Source organism: Carassius gibelio, chromosome A16, assembly GCF_023724105.1.
Source record: "Carassius gibelio isolate Cgi1373 ecotype wild population from Czech Republic chromosome A16, carGib1.2-hapl.c, whole genome shotgun sequence".
In the NCBI taxonomy this organism is placed as follows: domain Eukaryota; kingdom Metazoa; phylum Chordata; class Actinopteri; order Cypriniformes; family Cyprinidae; genus Carassius; species Carassius gibelio.
The window spans coordinates 16,088,664-16,107,410 of record NC_068386.1 but is presented as its reverse complement, the minus strand read 5'-3'; the positions used below and the strand labels follow the sequence as shown (position 1 = coordinate 16,107,410).

Genomic DNA, 18,747 nt, shown 5'->3' with positions numbered 1-18,747 from the left:
TTATGCAGCCACTATGTTATTGCATTTGATGTCCTCTTAATCCCAGCAACCAGAGCAGCTGCATTAATTTTCTAAAAATGTTTTAAAATCTTAGTAAAAATGTGTTTATTCATGGTAATACAATTTTAACCAATAGAAAACTATAGTCAAAAATTCCTCATCTGCTTAATAGACCTAACTGAAAGTTGCAAACAATAAAGTAACATTTATAAATTTATTTGTTTGTTAATCACTATAAATCTTGTGCTAACACGTTAACTTTATTTTATGTGGACAACTTTGTGTAAAATATATATATTTTTTTTAATTTAGACTACAATAATAGATATAGACTAGGCCTACCGAAAAACAAACGAAACATTTCTGAGAGCGGTCAGTGAAACTATAGTCGACGGTCGTGTCGGATTTTCCGTTAAACCAAATGTGTTTCACTCGTTAAGAGATGTTTTGCTGGTGTAGGCTACTACAAGAAGACTAAACATCTTGGAACGACGTGTAAAACATCATTAGGCGAATTTTAATGCGTTAAAACATGTGGTCTGTCCTGTTACGTTGAAAGACGTGAAAACAATTAGGCCTAGGCTATGCGCAATATTCCTGAAAACCGGTTTATGCCTTAACCTGGTGTGGTGATATCTGTCTGACCAGTCCTTGACCACATTACTGCGAGAAGTAACGTTAGTCTGGCTAATGAAGCTAAAGAGAAAGACTATTTAGTTTTTTGTGACCTGCGTTAGTGCTCCGTGGAGAAGAACAAACGCTCGTTGATCGGACGTTGGGACGTTGTTTTGAATCATTTAGAGCATCTTGGTATCCGTCAGCTGGTTTGGGACAGGTGTGCTGTACATTTATCTGAAACAGTGTTTTTGTGTGGACAGGCACGGTTTTGTTTCAGGTAGTCCACGCAGTGAAAGATGATGGGCGAGGACCGAAAAATATGGACCACGGACACATCTCGCAACTCCATAGAGGTAGGCTACATAATGAAGAAAGGCCATTTATATGTCCACTTCTGTCCAAATAGTGTTTAAGTAGCCTAAATCACTGAAACACAATAATAAAACAATTCATTAAAAAAAAATAAACCCAATAGTAAGATTCAAAGTTAGTAATTAACATAAAATTGAGGATATATAGGCTAACTCAAGTATTTAACATAACTGTCTCAATCTCAATCTGTCCCGAACTATAATGGGTCACATACTGGTCACCTAAACCTCTATGGATCCTTTTCTACTGTCCACCTGTGTGATGTCCTCCACCCTCCTTTCCAGACTCAGTATAAGTATAAATACTGATGTCAGACTGCTAACTGTAGTATTGTCCACTGACAGTCAAACAAACATGCTGTACATCAGTTACTAAAAATAACACTGAAATAAGACATTAAGGATTTTTGTAAGGTAGGTGAATATTGCTTTGAATGCTGGCATCTTTAGTATAGTTATTGTAACTGATTGCTGTGTTATGAAAGGTGATAGTGGGGTAAATTGTTGTTTTTCTGCATTTTTATTTATTTTATTAAGTGTGGAAGAAAAAGAAAAAGAATGTTAATCTAAAAATGTGCTTGATATGTTAAATTCCTAAATTAATGTTATTTTAGTCCAAAAAAAGAAGGGTAGAAGCTGTTTAATAGTCCAATTTTAAACATAAAATATTAAAGATTTTTATTCATTATATATACATTATGTTAAATCAACAAAACAAATTTAAGTGTTAGTTTAGAATGTACAAAAACGGGTCATCAAAATTTGTGTCATAATTTGAAAATGAACTTACTTTTAAAGGATCGTTTTTAATTATTAAGATAAACTGTTTACGGATTTTAAAATATATAATATAAAATGTTGAAAGCTGATGAGGAGGGAAACTACACCTGCATGTCCATTTAAATATTTTTCAAAAATTGCTAAGAATATGTGTTTGAAAATCACGTTTTTCTGTGGTTGAACTTATTCTGACAGTGTTGATTTCTTCTTGTCAGTCTTTTTGGTCTGAAACTCCTCCAGAAACCATGTCTCCAGCCATCTCCAGAACTGCTGCAGGGGAGATCAACCATTGGTGGAGCCAACTAAAGTACCGCCTTCAACATAGAAAAGGATGGAACGAAATGTTGGATGAGACCTTCCTCATGCAGAACAAAAAGTAAAGAACTAACTATTACCCATATAATAAATTAGAAACTACATTTTCATTTCAACAAAGAAACGCTCGTGCTCTGAAGGCTGTAAAAGAATATCGTGCTTGTAAGTTTAGGTTTTAGATTTGGTTCTGTCTAAATGAACAAACATATTTTGTAAGTCTTTGCTGTGTTTAAAATTGTATACAGCTGCTTCTGTGTCAGCTCTGCAGTGTAATATATTAGTTATGTAAGTCAATGGGTGATTTAAGTTCAATATTAAACAGTTTAGAGATAGAGAGGCTTCAATCGATTGGCCAGGGATCAGATTCGGTCAATTTTGCTCATGATCGGCCTGGATGACCTGGTCTCACTTTTTCTGATTGCAAACCGATCCGTTTTGTTCAGCCGCGCATTCTGGCTCTCTTCTCTCCGACAACCACTTCTACTTCGCTCCGGTTAAATGGTGTATTTAGTATAGGTGTATATAGTGTATTTTGTATCGTGTATTATTTTAGTCATTCCCTCAGGTTTCCCTCTTAAATAGTTGAGAAAGAGAAGTTATGTTGTTTAACAGTATATTGAGTCCATGGATAAACTCTTAAAGGGGCCGCAGCCCAATATTCCTGCTGCTGTCTTGTCATGTTAATCAAAGAAAAAAAATCACTTTCTGCTCTTGACTGAATATGTTTTATAACTTTCATGGTAAGCATTAAGACTACAAAAATTACCTTTGATAAAAATGTACATTTGATTACTTTAATTTCTGCAGTATTTCTTACCGGAATAAAAACTTACTTAACATGAAAACCGTAAGGCCCGTTCACACCAAGAAAGATAACTATAAAGATAACCATATTAGCGTCCACACCAGCGAATGATATTGTCTGTGTATTCTAAGCGGACACGCGTCTGCTGCTTTAAATTCTCGAGCTCATTACAGTAGGATCGATTCTAATTGGTTGGCAATGTTTTTATCTTTCTTCAGAAAAAAAAAATCGTTCTGAAAGTGATTCCAACGATATCGTTTCTCTGTGCCTTTATCGTTATAGTTGTGGTGTGGACTCTGCTATTCTTTAATATTGAGAATGATTTTTAGAACTACATCTTTATCGTTATCTTAATAGTTATCGTGATTGGTGTGAACGGGCCTTTAGTTGGATAGCTCTATTTATTCTATTGCATGAATTTGTGCTTTTGTTTGCAATTTTTTTAATTGTTTTTATTTTATTACCGACTTTTTACTTGTTTGTTTATTATTATTTTTTTATGAAACTTTGTGTTGAAGAAAAGTTGATTTTTGTTTGTATATGCTGTCAAATATATCGCAAATCGGAATAAAATCGGAAATCGGCACATCCAAGAAAATTGTCAAAGTCATTTCTCTTTACGTTCTACAGAGTAAATGACATCCCCCTGTTTTCCGCCACTAAGGAGAATAATGCAGCTAGTATAAAGAAACTGCTTGACTGTTCATCAACTAATATCTTTGAGAGAGGTAAACCACACTTTTTGCCATTATTTACTTGCATTATGAAAGACAAACACATAATCGAATGTTGAGCTGACATTCGATGTGGAATTCTAGGTGAACTTGGAGAGACGGCTCTGCATGTTGCTGCGATGAATGATAATTTTCAAGCGGCTGTGGCATTAATGGATGGAGCACCAGAGCTTATCAACGAGCCCATGACCTCGGAACTCTACCATGGTCTTCATTTAAAAAATTTAAACTTCCTCAAACCTTTATTGCAATTTAATAAGTATTTGTAGATCTCATGAATGTGTGCTCTGCCTGGCAGGTTTAACAGCCCTTCACATTGCTGCTGTTAACCAGAATATTAACTTAGTCCGGGAGTTGATAAGCAGAGGAGGTGATGTGGTGGTACCCAGGGTCACAGGCATGTACTTCCGCAAAAGAAGAGGAGGACTTCTGTACTTTGGTGAGATGGATGTTTCTATTCTATTCATTTTATTCAATCTGATTATTTTATTAGTTGTGGAGGAGCATTAGGAGAGATGTAGTATTTCTATTGTATGACTATTACAAAAATTCTTAAATAAATAAACTGTGACTATAGGTGAACACATCCTGGCATTTGCGAGCTGTGTGGGTAATGAAGAAATTATATCTATGCTGATAAAAGCTGGGGCTAATATTCGGGCCCAGGATTCCCTTGGTAAGTGGAAATAAACTTTTCTCATGATCTGATATTTATGTCTGCATCTGTGGTTGTAACTCTTTCTCTCTCTCATGAACAGGTAATACCATCCTTCATCTGTTGGTTTTGCAGCCCAATAAAACAACTGCATGTCAGATTTTCGACATGTTGATGACACAAGATGCAGATTCGGACCCCGCTATCCCTCTAGACATGGTACCTAACTCCAGGGGCCTCACACCATTCAAACTCGCTGCGAAGGAGGGCAACCTCGTGGTACCTCTTCCAAAAACATGCATCTTTATCTAGAACGGAATTGCATGGTAACATTTCACAGCATTTAAAGAACACTGCTCGATGTGTTTGTGGTGTTGCACAGGTCTTCCAGCACTTGGCTAACCACAGGCGGGTCATTCAGTGGACTCTGGGACCATTGTCCTCCTACCTTTATGACCTCACTGAGGTTGACTCCAGGGAGGATGACCTCTCAGTGCTTGAGATCATTGTCAGCAGTCAGAAAAGAGAGGTGTGTAAATGTATGCAGGACACAATACAGCTTATCAAACAGGACCTGACAGGAAGAACCTGAAAAATTCAAGTCGAACAGTTCACTGCACATTAATGATGGAAGAACTCATCCGTATCAACAGGTTTAATCAAATCGCTGTAGCTGGGCTGTTCTTAGTTCATCTCTTAACAAAGGGCTTTGTGTATCCTCTCTTGTCCCAGGCCAGAAGGATTCTTGAGTTGACTCCCGTTCGACAGCTTGTCAGACTGAAGTGGAATCTGTATGGGAAACATTACTTCAGGTGCCTTACTATCACATACGATAGAAAAAAAACAGCATTTAATTTAGTTAGTAAGTATTTTTATTTAACTAATAAACTAAAAATAGTTTTAGCTGTCAAATTAAAGAAATACACTGACCTAATTGACTATTTTTTATTAGTTTCAATTAAGTGAACATGAATTAAATATCTACATTTCTTATTTCCTTTTTAAAAAGTACAAAGAAAATCGAAGGCAACTGGCTTGTCTGTTTTTAGGTCAATAAATTACATTTATGGTGAAAAATGTATTATATATTTATCTTTTAAATATAATAGATAAATAATCTAGGGTCTAAATGTAATGTCATAGAAAAAAAAGTTAATATTATTATGTTTGAAATGTAGGTTAATATGATATGGAGGTTTTAAGGAACGTTATGATATGTCAGCCCCGTCGTACCTGTTTTGCTTCACCTGACTCTTGTTCAAAAGTTTCAAGATTTTCCACATTCCAAATTTTTCTGATTTTATCAGAACATATTTCACTTTGAAAGCAGTGATGTGCTATGAATCGATGTTTAGGAATCCAGCCACACTGACGATGTTGCTCTATTGATCTGTTTTCAGGTTATTGATGCTGGTGTACCTGCTGTATATTAGCATATTCACTTTGTGTTGTATAAACCGCCCCCTGAAGGACATTCCTGACAATTACACCAAAGCAGACAACGACCAGACCATAAAAGTGCAGAAAAGCTTTATGGTATGAAACTAATGAATCAATTTTATGTATCTGTATATCAAAGCACTTTTATATCTGCAGGAACGTAATATATTTTGTATGTTTAGGAGAGCTATCGGACCTATAAAGATCACCTGCGATTAATAGGAGAAATTATCAGTGTCATAGGAGCCATCGTTATTCTGCTGATAGAGGTCAGCATAACTTTTTCTTGCATTAGAAACATGTTATAACTAGTGAAATATTACTGGTATTATGCCAAAACACTACTTATCATGAATAATTTTCAGATTCCCAGTATTTTGAGAGTGGGAGCTAAACGCTATTTTGGCCAGTCTGCCCTCGGAGGACCCTTCCACATCACTTTGTAAGTGCTCTCTCTCTCTCTGTTGTTTTTTTTTTTTTTATTGCTGAAGAGTGTTGAACCTTCTTCTCCTGTGTTCTACTGTACAGATAAAAAATAATAATAATAATAACATCATAAATTATTTAGGGAGAAACATAATCCATTAATAATCCATTCGTTTTTAAAGTAACTTTCCCCAACACTGTATATACAAATATATATATATATATATATATATATATATATATACACAAACCCTATTCAAATTGTGAATAAAAACAAAATGCAATGATAGATGACATATCAAATGTTTAAACCGAGAAAATGTATAATAAAGGGAAAAATAAGTTGATTTTAACTTTCATGGCATCAACACATCAACAAAAAAGTTGGGACAAGGCCTCTTTTACCACATCCCCTCTTCTTTTTATAACAGTCTGCAAATGTCTGGGGACTGAGGAGACAAGTTGCTCAAGTTTAGAAATAGGAATGTTGGCCAATTCTTGTCTAATAGGCTCCTAGTTGCTCAACTTTCTTATGTCTTCTTTGTTGCATCTTCCTCTTTATGATGCCCCAAATGTTTTCTATGAGTGAAAGATCTGGACTGCTGGCAGGCAATTTCAGTACCCAGTTCCATTTTCTACACAGCCATGATGTTGTAATTGATGCAGTATGTGATCTGGCATTGTCATGTTGGAAAATGCAAAGTCTTCCCAGAAAGAGACGACATCTGGATGGGAGCATATGTTGTTCTAGAACTTGGATTTACCTTTCAGCATTGATGGTGCCTTTCCAGATGTGTAAACTGCCCGTGCCACACACACTCATCCAACCCCATACCTTCAGAGATGCAGGCTTCTGAACTCTTGTCCTCTTTAGTCCGGATGACATGGCATCCCAGTTTTCCAAAAAGAACTTCAAATTTCGATTCGTCTGACCACAGAACAGTTTTCCACTTTGCCACAGTCCATTTTAAATGAGCCTTGGCCCAGAGAAAACACTGCACTTTTGGATAATGTTTAGATTTGGCTTCTTTTTTTGACCTATACAGTTTTAGCCGGCAAATGGTACGGTGGATTGTGTTTACTGACAATGTTTTCTGGAAGTATTCCTGATCCCATGTTGTGATTTCCATTACAGTAGCATTCCTGTATGTGATGCAGTTCCGTCTAAGAGCTCGAAGATCACTGGCATCCAGTATGGCTTTCCTGCCTTGACCCTTACGCACAGAGATTGTTCCAGATTCTCTGAATGTTTGGATGATATTATGCACTGTAGATGATGATAACGTCAAACTCAAACAATTTTTCTCTGAGAAACTCCGTTCTGATATTGCTCCACTGTTTTTCACTGCAGCATTGGGGGAATTGGTGATCCTCTGCCCATCTTGACTTCTGATAGACACTGCCACTCTGAGAGGCTTTTTTTTATACCCAATCATGTTGCTAATTGACCTAATAAGTTGCAAATTGGTCCTCCAACTGTTCCTTATATGTACATTTAACTTTTCCAGCCTCTTATTGCTACCTGTCCCAACTTTTTTTGGAATGTGTAGCTCTCATGAAATCCAAAATGAGCCAATATTTGGCATGACATTTCAAAATATCTCACTTTCAACATTTTATATGTTTTCGATATTCTATTGTGAATACAATGTAAATTTATGAGATTTGAAAATTATTCCATTCCTTTTTTACTCAGAATTTATACAGTGACCCAACTTTTTTGGAATCAGGTTTGTGTATATATATTTACAGTTAAAATCACTATTTCTATTTTCACTGTTTTGACATTTTGAAATGTAGCCTCATTTATTTCTGTGATTGCAAATTATTTGTGATTGCAGTTATTCAGTCTTCACTGTTACATAATTTTTCAGGAATCATTCTAATATGCTGATTTGGTGCTCCTTAAACATTTTTTATTATTATCAATGTTGAAAACATTTTTTTTCTTTTACACATATGAAATATGTAGTTGCCTTTATATTATAGGAAGGGGGTTGCTCACAATTGGACAGTCATAAAGAGTGGTGCAGGTATAACGTCAGAACTGGCAAGCTTGTGGTAAACATAACTTGACGATACTTTGACATTATGTTCTACAGCATAACCCCAACACACATAATGAAAACATGTATTTTAAAGCAGTTATGTTTATGTCTGAAAACATGTTATTAATAAATATATAAACTATTCGAATGAATGCACAGAGACCTTGTTAGGCACTTGATCTTTACTCTTGGTAATGATTACAATTGATTTGGCTTGCTAAAATGCAGAAAAGTTGCTGTGTGGCGTTCTGTACTTACAATCAATTAAAAAACCCATTTACACACAACCAAATATACTTTTATATACTGCCAAACAAATGGTTAAAGATGGTTATACTATGGTTAGTGTAGCCAAACCATGGTTTATCTGTAAGCACTACCTTAACTGTGACAGTCCGTTTGTCTACATATCTTGCTCTGGCGAGCGGCAGAAGTGATTCTGTGTAGGCCACACAGTGTAAACGCAATGCTTTTCCAGTCGGGGGAAAGGATTGTTTTACCCCACAACACACCCCCAGCTATGATGAGACACTGTCCGAGTCAACAGGAAAACTAAAAAGGAACCAGCAGCGAATTAGTCTTGCCAGTCCTGACATCATACCTGCACCACTCTATAGGTGGAAAATCTGTATGAAATCTGCATTATTATATTGAATGAAAACCATTTGCCTGCATGCATTAACTCACACCTCATTTCCTTGTATTTCTGTGGCAGAATCGGCTACGCGATACTGGTTGTGATTTTGTGTGTGCTGCGGACCACTGGAATTGCAGAAGAGCTTGTGCCAATGTCTTGGGCCTTGATTCTTGGCTGGTCTAATGTTATGTACTTCGCTAGAGGTTTTGAGATGCTGGGACCTTATGTCATTGTGATTCAGAAGGTGGAGGGTTTAGCTGGGGCAGCTGCTCATACTTGTCAGTTTGTAGACCCAGTATAGCTTTATAATGTACATGTGTGGATCTTCTTTTGCAGACAATATTTGGAGATATGACAAAGTTCATGTGGTTGTCCCTTATCTTCCTTATTGGTTCCTCTTCTGGTTAGTTCAAGTACTGTTGAATCAAAAGATACTCATATCATATGCAAATCTGTAATGTTAATAATGTCTTCTTCCTCAGCCTTGTGGGTCTATTACATAACTCAAGATCCTTCAGCTTTACCGTCATACCGCTCATTCCCCATCACCCTCTTCACTCAGTTTGAGATGAGCATTGGACTGATAGATTTGCAAGTGGACAATACATTGTACACCCATCCAGTCGTGCACACTATCCACATCTACTTCAGTGTGACCTCTTACATCCTCCTGTTCAACCTCCTGATCGCCATGATGAGCGACACACAGTGGAGGGTCACCCAGGAACGCGATGAACTCTGGAGGACTCAGGTTGGTAGTGTAGCTAGTACAACCCCACACTAATTGTTCTAAAAGCATGCTGGGTAAACATCAGTTTCTCTGATCATAGGTGGTGGCCACTAATCTGATGCTTGAACGGAAGTTACCACTGCGCCTGTGGCCAAGACTGGGCATTTGTGGTCTGGCGTTTGGCCTTGGAAAACGCTGGTACCTTCGGTAAGGATGCCTTGAATCACAATTCCAATGCAAAAGCATCACAAAACACTCTCAGTTTAATTAGTCTAATTTATTTACAATATCTCATGATTCCAGAGTGGAGGGTCGCAATGACCCATTGGTTCAAAAGATGAAACGCTACATTGATGCATTCTCAAAGAAAGGAGAACCAGATAAGGAGGAGGAAGCAGGCAAGAGTGACCCTGGAAACGATCCACAGCAGACCAATTTTATTGTGGAAAACAGGCCTAAGATCCAGAGGAGACCAATAAAATGCTGGCAGCTCATTCGGCAGAGTATAGAATGTGAAAAGGAAGAAAATGGGGATTGCCCAGATATTAGTTATGTCTAAAAATGGCTCAAGATTCTTATTTCTGAGTAAATACGCTTAATATTAATGTATGGTTTAATAGGATCTGACAATATTTTGGACGAGATACAGCTATTTGAAAATCTGGAATCTGATGGTGCAAAAAAAGTCTAAATTTTGAGAATATCGTCTTTGAAGTTGTCCAAATGAAATTCTTTACAATGCGTATTACTAATCAAAAATTAAGCTTTGATGTGTTTACGGTAGGAAAATATCTTCATGGAACATGATCTTTACTCAATATCCTAATGATTTTTGGCATAAAAGAAAAATCGATAATTTTAAACTGGTTTTGCGGTCCAGGATCAAATGTATAAAGCTGAACTGTGCACCATCAATATTGTTAAATACAACAGTGTATGTTTAATTAAGCAATACAAAAAGAGACATTTTAAAGAGAAAGTATGTGCAGTTCAGTACATCATGTGAACATTAGATAGTGCAAATAAACTGTGTAAATGATCAGTAGAGTTAGAAAATAAGTGCAATTGTAATACAAATTAACGGAACCATTTTTAAAAGTGTTTTATACTGCTTCTATAATGCTGCATAATGCACGTTGTACAATAAAAAGCTTTACACTGTGTTGATCGCCCAAAGGTCCCTATTTCTGACTACAATCTTTAGAGAAAAGATGATTATATTGAGTATTTGTTGAGTTATTATATCCATATATATATATATATATATATATATATATATTGTTCGGACATCTACATCTTCTGACAGATGTACTGTAAGTATAAGCTGCAGGCAGATGGGCGCCAGCTCCGTTCAGGTGGTTCATTTCCAGCCAGGATGCCACACTCTCCAGGAAAGGATTGGTCTCCCCAATATCTATGTGCGTGCATAAGAACCACAGTCAGTCAGGAATAAACCACATTTAAATTAATGTTTTCATTTAACAAAAAAAAGTTTTTTTTTTGTTTGTTTTTTTTTGGCAAGTGCCTCCCTTAGTTTATTTCCTATTTTATGTGAATATCTGCTGGTAAAAAAAAAAAAAAAAACTAGGCAAACATTTCCAATGATTTTCACATTTTGAAATATTCAGTTTTCTTTTTCAAAATGATTGACTTATTTTGTTTAGTCTAGAATCAGAGGGAGAAAAAATATATAAATTTTTATTTGTCAAAAAAATAAAAAGTAATTTAAGGCACTAGGAGGCACTTCAAAAAAACAACTGATCCCATTTGAACCATAATTATTTTCCCACCTCACTGTCAATGCAGTGTTGTTAATCCATGTCCATTCATTTGTCTCCAAATGATTCAGCCCAATCCAGTAGTGCAAACTCCCTTTCCTACTCAGATACATCTGTAGAGATGAGATATTGCCAAAAAACATATGAATACACTAATATGCTAATCAGTTCTGTTAGTTTTAATTTCACTGTATATTTACTGTTTACTGACCTGTACACGTTCATTAGTGATGACAGCAAGATCTCCTCCCACCCTCTGGCATTCCTTCCTGCTTTGCTGCCAGGTGAAACGGTTTTGAGACAGGAAGTAACACGTATTCTCAAACCTCAGCCAGCCCTTGCCACAATCACTGCACAGACGCTCTGCACACAGACATTTGTGGGGGGAAACAAGGAAACACTGAAGTGAAGGGGGAAAAAATTGTTTCATACGGGCGGAAAAAAATACATAAAACCGTACCTCTGTTGTTCACAAACTCACGAGGCAGCTGATAAACCTCATGGCATTTCTTCAAGCTACATTCCTGTTCCGGTGGAGACCTTTCAATCTCCTCTACCCTCTGACATGGCTGCGTCCCAGTCACTGTTCAGAACACATTGTAACAATATTACCTCTATAAAACCAACTGCCATGGCAATCACCATTTCCACCAAAATACCATAGTTACTAGAGTTATTTTAGTACTGTGGAGCCATAATAAAGTAGTCTCAGCCTCAGAGCAACACGCCCAAGGAATGTTGGCTGAACATCAGATAAACATTATCACATGGTAGAGTAACATGGAGACCTCGAAACAACAAGTTAATGCAAAAGGTTTTCAGAATATTTCTCTCATTTTGGATAATTTTTTTTTTGTTTAAATTTTCCTGATGATGAACTACCGGTATATTGTTTTTCATACTAATTTTAACCCAATGATTGTTCCTAAAACTGCACCCCACTTGTGATCCTTGAAAACCATAAAAAAATCATAATCGTTCTTGATTATGGTCTAAAGACCACTTTAAAGAAAATTGTGTTTTTATCTGTTCTCAAAGTTTTAATTAACTCTGGGATACTACTCTGGTTGTTTATGAAGATGTTTATGAATTTAAAACAGTTTATGTGAATGGAGAAAATAGCATGATGGTTTGCAGAAATTGCAGAACCCAAGATGGTATTTTAAATGTAAAATAGTTCAAATTTTATTCGAGTTTACAAATAAAATAAAAAAAAATAAAGCTGCATAACATACTGAAAGGTCTTAAGTGGTTCTTCAGTAGCCCATGTCAAACACTGTAAAGGTAATGTGAACCATGTCTTAATAGTTATTTCATTTATCATTAATATTATTATTGGAAATTACGTAAGCTTATATTTTTCTTGTTTAGATCAATTAGACACAAAGCCTGTTTTCAATATCAAAAACGATGTGGTAGGCTATTTATAGCGTATTTTTGAAAAATAAAAATAAAATGGCCCCAAGTCTAACACAATAAAAGTGTTAAATGAACGCTGTAACGTTACATATAAAAGATGGCCATACTTACACTTCATAAACAGAAGAAGGACCACAATCAGCAAAAGGACGCAGATGACAAAGAGAACCAGCGAAACGATGCGGTAAACACGGATTTTCCGGTGGATATCTAGCGATGGATCTGGAGAAAAACATCATACATGCGTCGTTATATGGACCATCAAATGACGGAAGTCAACAGATGTGCAGTCGCAACATTCATCACCTGAATCCGGCTTCAGCTGTTTCGGTTCAGACTTGCCGTTTGTGTACTTGCCGAAATTGCACAGTTTTACGTACATGTTTCTGCTAATACAAAGCCGTTTGTGGCTCAGTTCGACGAAGGCCAGGGAATAATCAGCGGGGTTTTTTTTTTCAACTAGTGCGCACTTGACCGCAACTCGGCTCAGAAACACTCTACAGGGGGGGGTTTGACCGCGCGCAGGGGCCTTTGAAGACGTTCGCCCCTGCAGTCTGATGACGACGCTACGTAACTTAACACTGTTGTGCTCGTATGGAAAGCCGATTTAATACTGAATCTTGAAACAAGTCTCGTTTATTTTATTTATTGAGACTTGAGACTTGAATCTTTAAACCGTGCTAGTATCTTTTTTTCATGGTACTAATACTTATTTATTAAGATACCAGTTTCTTTTCCATTAAGTAGTACGTAAGGCGGGCGTACACGGTGCGATTTTTGCTGTCGTACGAGTTCGCATATGCGATTTTCTTTCAATCATGTGGAAATCGCGTATTCTCGTATGGTCGCGGGTCATGTCATTTGCGACCTCCCGATCATTTTTAAACATGTCTAAAAAGTTTGTGAGCTATCGGTTTGAATTTGTGACGTGTGTGCGGTTGAACGAGCCGATTTGTTGATTTATCTGAAGTTGACCAATCACGAACTATGAAAACCACAGAAGAAGAAACACGAAGACAGCAGTGCCACGGCGAATGTGGACTATTGACAAGGAAGATAAACTCGCTGAAGTCTGACAGGAACAGCGTGCGCTGTATGATGTTTTTAGCAACATGCACCATGCTTTTTAGTTCTCTCTCTCTCTCTCTCTCTCTCTCTCGCTCTCTCTCTCACACAAACATATGTAGTTTACAGGGACTCTCCAAAGACGTATCGATATTCTATACTGTATATCCCCATACACTACCTCTATCCATCACAGAAAATGCATGTTTAAAATTTCTATTAAACACTGTATAGTATTTTTTAAAGACATTTGGTTTACAAAGGCACAGGAATTGTCCTCACAAACCATGTTTACATTTTAATACCTATTTTAGATATTTATAAACCATATACAAGAACACACACATACACAGGGTGACCAAACGTCCCAGTTTCCTATTGCTGAAAAATAACATGTAAGCGTAGGTAAGTCGCGGCTCGTATCAATAATTTATATGCAGTTATGAGAGAGGGAGAGCAGTTATATTAGGCGTGTTCGACTTGAAGCAGCGCTGCACAGAATGATCACCTGTATGACATCAAAGTACTGCGAGAGCGATTTGAATGCATTGGATATGTGTGCTCTCTTAGCGCTCTCGGGGTACTTTAATGTCATACCTTCTGTGCATGCAGCGGTGCTTCAAGTCGAACGTGTCTATCAACTTATTGTGCGATTGCTTCTGGAATTCGCAGGTTGTAAAATCGTGTCGTATATCATCTCATCCATACGATTTTCAGATAAACTCACTAGTGCCTTGTGCGTGGACATACGATCTTCCAACAATCCGAATTCGCACCGTGTACACCCGCCTTTACTCATTTAAGTACTAGTGCTTATTCTTGTCTTGGTACTTGTGTCTTTTGTTAAGTTACTGGTACTTACAATGTCTTATTTATTAGATACTAGTACTTATTTTTGTGACAAGTATTTAATTATGCTCCTCTTGTTAAGAACAAAATTTAATTAGTAATAATTTTTAGTTACTATTAACTTTTCAGACCAGAGATATCCTGAACTTAATAGATACTGGAACTTTTATATTTAGTGTTTCTGGCCAGTAGGCTAATAGTATGCTTAATTTTAATTAGCCAGCAACATATAGGAGAGAGATTATACAGGACACTGAAACAAGGAGATGGATGTTCTTTTTTGAGGAAACCACATAGAAAACCTATTTTTGTCAGTTTTGTAAACACTGTAAATTCGTAAGTAGCCTAATGAGTTGGTCATTGAGTGATGTCTGGTGGCAGGATGGAGATAAGACTCCAGTTTTATTATCTGTTATTTCCCTATTTTTCCTCCATTAAAAACAATAAAAATCATTCCAGGGCTGTAAATTAACTTTTTTTTTTTTTTTTTGCATGTAGCACTTGGGCTACAGACACTGAATGCATAGGCGGTGGGTGAACCAACTCAAGAGTAAGGCTAAAAACAGCCAAATGTATTAAACATCATAAATCCATCTTTTTAGGCAAGAACCAGACATGGGTGTCATGTAGGGTATTTTTTTTTAATGGGACTGAAAAATGTATGATTATATGTTTCCTTTCCACAGTTATTCAAATAGAATAAATTATAGGCTATAGGCTATATATTATCACTAACATTGATCAATCACGAGTTTAAGCACTCTCTAAAAAAACTATCGTCAATCACTGTATAAACTGTGAAATGAATCTCACTTATACATCTGTGCTTTGTTGTTTATGATGAGGGAATTTGCAAGAGTCTAATTCAGTAAACAAACGCACACATGCTCAACAAAACATGAGTTTTATCGAGGACTCATCTGAACGCTTCTTTTGTCATTGCATTCCTAAACTCAACAGATTTGTGTGTGATTTAGTTCAAATGCGCAACACTGTAAAAACGGCTAAAATGCAATACGGCGAAATGGGAGCAGATCTTAATTTAGACATATGCCGTTGTTTTATGGACAATTGTCGCATTATTGCAGTGCAAAAGCACATTAATACAATGCGCGAGTGCAAATCTCTCCACTCGTGCACAGATTTCCTTTGCTCTAGCACAACAATGTATGCTCAGATATATGCTGAGATACACGCTCAGTTATACGCTGCTCTCGCTTTTGTAATTATGACTACTGTAGTAACAAATCTTACCAGTCAGATCTGCTTTTTTACTCATCTTTATTTTGATGGTCAACCAACAACAGATAAACTGACTATACGTTTCTTTGCAAGTGTCAACTTATTCTACCATACTAGATTCTACCATTCTTGAGCATACTAATACTCTAATGAGAGTTAGTTGGCATGTAGTTGCAAAGTTGCTTATATTTGATTGATTAAGGGGACCATCAAAATAAAATGTAACCATAAAAACATTGCAATTTTTTCAGTTGGGAGTATTAAGCTCACATCAATAAATTAGCATTAACTCCAGATTTAATATGGTGTTAATTGTGTGTTATAAATAATAATTCTCTTAAACTTATAACCGCAAATACGTAAGTATTATGATGTATTATAATTGTTGTTATGATTATTCATGATGATTATTCATGAGTTGATATATTATACTTTATATATATATATATATATATATATATATATATATATATATATATATATATATATATATATATATATAATGCATTATGCATTCATTTTAATACCTTAAGAATACCCTTATAATGTATTATAAATACGAACTTCATAGAAAGTGTTACTAGAAGAATAAACACTAGTAGTTAATGAAAAAGTACTAGTACTTAAGGGAAAATATACTGGTATCTAAAAAAAATTATTACTAGTAACGTTAAATTAGATATAAGTGTGGTATATAGATTAAATGTTAAAACGGCTTGCCATAATCCTCGCGAGCTCTCCTGAAACCTTGAAGTGCTCTCTGGACAAAACAAGATACCCGCTGTCCTCGAGAGATCAAAATATGCAGCTGTGTCCCAGATATGCATTTTACATCAAACTTTATGGTCATATAAAGACTTTGTCAAATTACAGACCACTCTATAATTTATGCGGGCCATAATAACAGATGTTTCAAGTGAGAAACCACTGGGTTAACTATAATGAATAGAGACGTTGCTATTAAAGAGTATTAATATTAAGCTAAGCACTACCAAAGCCTAACCAAACCGCTCACAATGTCCTTTTAAAGGTAAAGAATGCTGCTATAAAAAAATGGGTATTTAACTTGGCAATATATGGAACACCTAAAGGGACATGGTGATATAATAATATAATTATAATGATATAATTATCCCCCCCAAACAAAATTATACATGCTTTTGCGTTCTATCATAAATGTTTTGTGTTCTCCAAAATACAGTACTTAGCAATACTTTGCCAAGAATTCAAAAGTTTTGCAAGCAAATGCAAATTTTTTAAAAGGGAACGCAAAGGTTTTGTGAAGGAAAGCAAAGGTTTTTTGAGTGAACACAAAGTTTCTTTTGGGGCTTGCAAACATTTTTAATCCCTAAATAAAGTCCTAAAATTAATCTTAACATTTATTTATGTTTCATTTGACATTGTTTTGTTCTAATACATTGTTATGTTCTACTATAACCTAAATGCCACTTGTGTGCAAGAGTGCAACTTTATTATAATAACATATTTTGGTTCTGATAACCTCTATTTCAATGTAGAGTTAACCAGATTATTATTTATTTATTTATTTTACATTGTAGACATTTAACACATCTTTTCATTTTGAGATCAGAATTTTTGTTTTGTTTGATACTTTGCTCTATTTCTCTGACCACTGCATTAGTTGTTTTTTCGCCATCTGTTTTTGTTCCTCTTTCTGGCCATTTTCACTTGTCCTGTTTTAGACCAGACACAGATGGATATTATAGCACATAATGAATGTGCACATAAATGCATGTAAAAAATAATATATAATATAAAATATTATATACACGTGTATATATATATATATATATATATATATATATATATATATATATATATATATATATATATATATATATATATATATATATATATATATATATATCTTTCCAATGCAAAAGGTTTTTTAATAGTTTATAGGGTTCTTTAGATTATTAAAATGTTCATCAAACTAAAAAAAAATTCTTTCAAGATCTGTTTATTGATAGATTCTTTGGGAAACCAAAATGTTTATCCTGTCATGAAACACCCTTTTGAAACCTTTATTTTTAAGAGTGTAGCATTATTTATATACATTATGTGAATACTCCCAAGTTTATTTTGTAATTTAAATTTGCCATAAAGCAAACTCCTAAGATTTTAAAAAGTCATTATATGGGCATTTCTTTGATTCTAGCAATTTATTGGTCTGAAATGTGCAGTGATAATAATAAACAAAGTTTTGATGTGTATAAAAAGTGTGCTACCTTTATTTACTGTATAAGAGCGAATTGAAGAGGGCATGCCATATTTATGCTCTGACGGACTGGTGAGAGTAGAGTAAAAATTCCCTTCATCTACAGCCTCTTCTGCAAAGTCAGTTGGAGGAAATCCAGTTGAAAAGAAGAATTAGACATGGAAAGAAAACAAGAGAGATGCAAGACTGATATGTAAATATAGTGATTGAATCATAAAGCAGCCTCTCACAAAGGGAAGAGACTCCAGTTTTTAAATTTCAACACTTAATAACTTGTTTATTGCTTATAAAGATTTTATTTAACATTTTACCTTTTGTCTCCTTCTCCTGATTTTCTTTCTCCTTATCCTCCTCAATCGTTGCAATCTCCTCCAACTCCACTTCTACCCCTTTTTTGCTTTCCATTTTGTCTGTCTGCTTATTCCGTTTCGTTTTCCTGTCTAACTTATCAGAGGTCCCAGTAGGTGCAACTCTTTAGCAAAACTGATTTAATTTCCTATTCCCAACTGTCTGGAGAATAAATGAGTAACTGAAAAGCATCCCACAAGTAAATATGCTGACCTGATGCTAATTTTCTCACCCCAGGATAATTCTGA

General features: G+C 35.6%; 2 protein-coding genes across 4 annotated transcripts; one reads left to right on the top strand and one right to left on the bottom strand.

The window, feature by feature from the left end:
• The first annotated feature begins 642 nt into the window (after positions 1–642).
• LOC128030765 (transient receptor potential cation channel subfamily V member 5-like) lies at positions 643–10,118 on the top strand. 2 transcript variants are annotated; one of them, XM_052618707.1, is made up of 17 exons: positions 643–971; positions 1,985–2,145; positions 3,520–3,617; positions 3,708–3,830; positions 3,922–4,062; positions 4,201–4,299; positions 4,382–4,497; positions 4,661–4,807; positions 5,011–5,090; positions 5,679–5,814; positions 5,901–5,987; positions 6,084–6,160; positions 8,908–9,073; positions 9,166–9,232; positions 9,312–9,580; positions 9,660–9,766; positions 9,863–10,118. In XM_052618707.1, exons 1-17 carry the CDS (start codon positions 915–917, stop codon positions 10,116–10,118), a joined length of 2,187 nt encoding a protein of 728 aa, XP_052474667.1. In that variant the 5' UTR covers positions 643–914. The 2 variants fall into 2 exon arrangements, with proteins under 2 accessions (XP_052474667.1, XP_052474666.1); XM_052618706.1 differs by having other exon boundaries at positions 645–971; positions 4,382–4,557.
• Positions 9,822–18,662, bottom strand: LOC128030766 (CD209 antigen-like protein D). Of its 2 annotated transcripts, XM_052618708.1 has the most exons (7): positions 18,463–18,662; positions 18,162–18,263; positions 12,868–12,978; positions 11,798–11,920; positions 11,549–11,700; positions 11,350–11,450; positions 9,822–10,973 (listed from the first exon to the last, which is right to left on the bottom strand). In XM_052618708.1, exons 1-7 carry the CDS (start codon positions 18,554–18,556, stop codon positions 10,850–10,852), a joined length of 807 nt encoding a protein of 268 aa, XP_052474668.1. In that variant the 5' UTR covers positions 18,557–18,662; the 3' UTR covers positions 9,822–10,849. The 2 variants fall into 2 exon arrangements, with proteins under 2 accessions (XP_052474668.1, XP_052474669.1); XM_052618709.1 differs by lacking the exons at positions 18,162–18,263; positions 18,463–18,662 and adding an exon at positions 13,063–13,281.
• Positions 18,663–18,747: the final 85 nt, after the last annotated feature.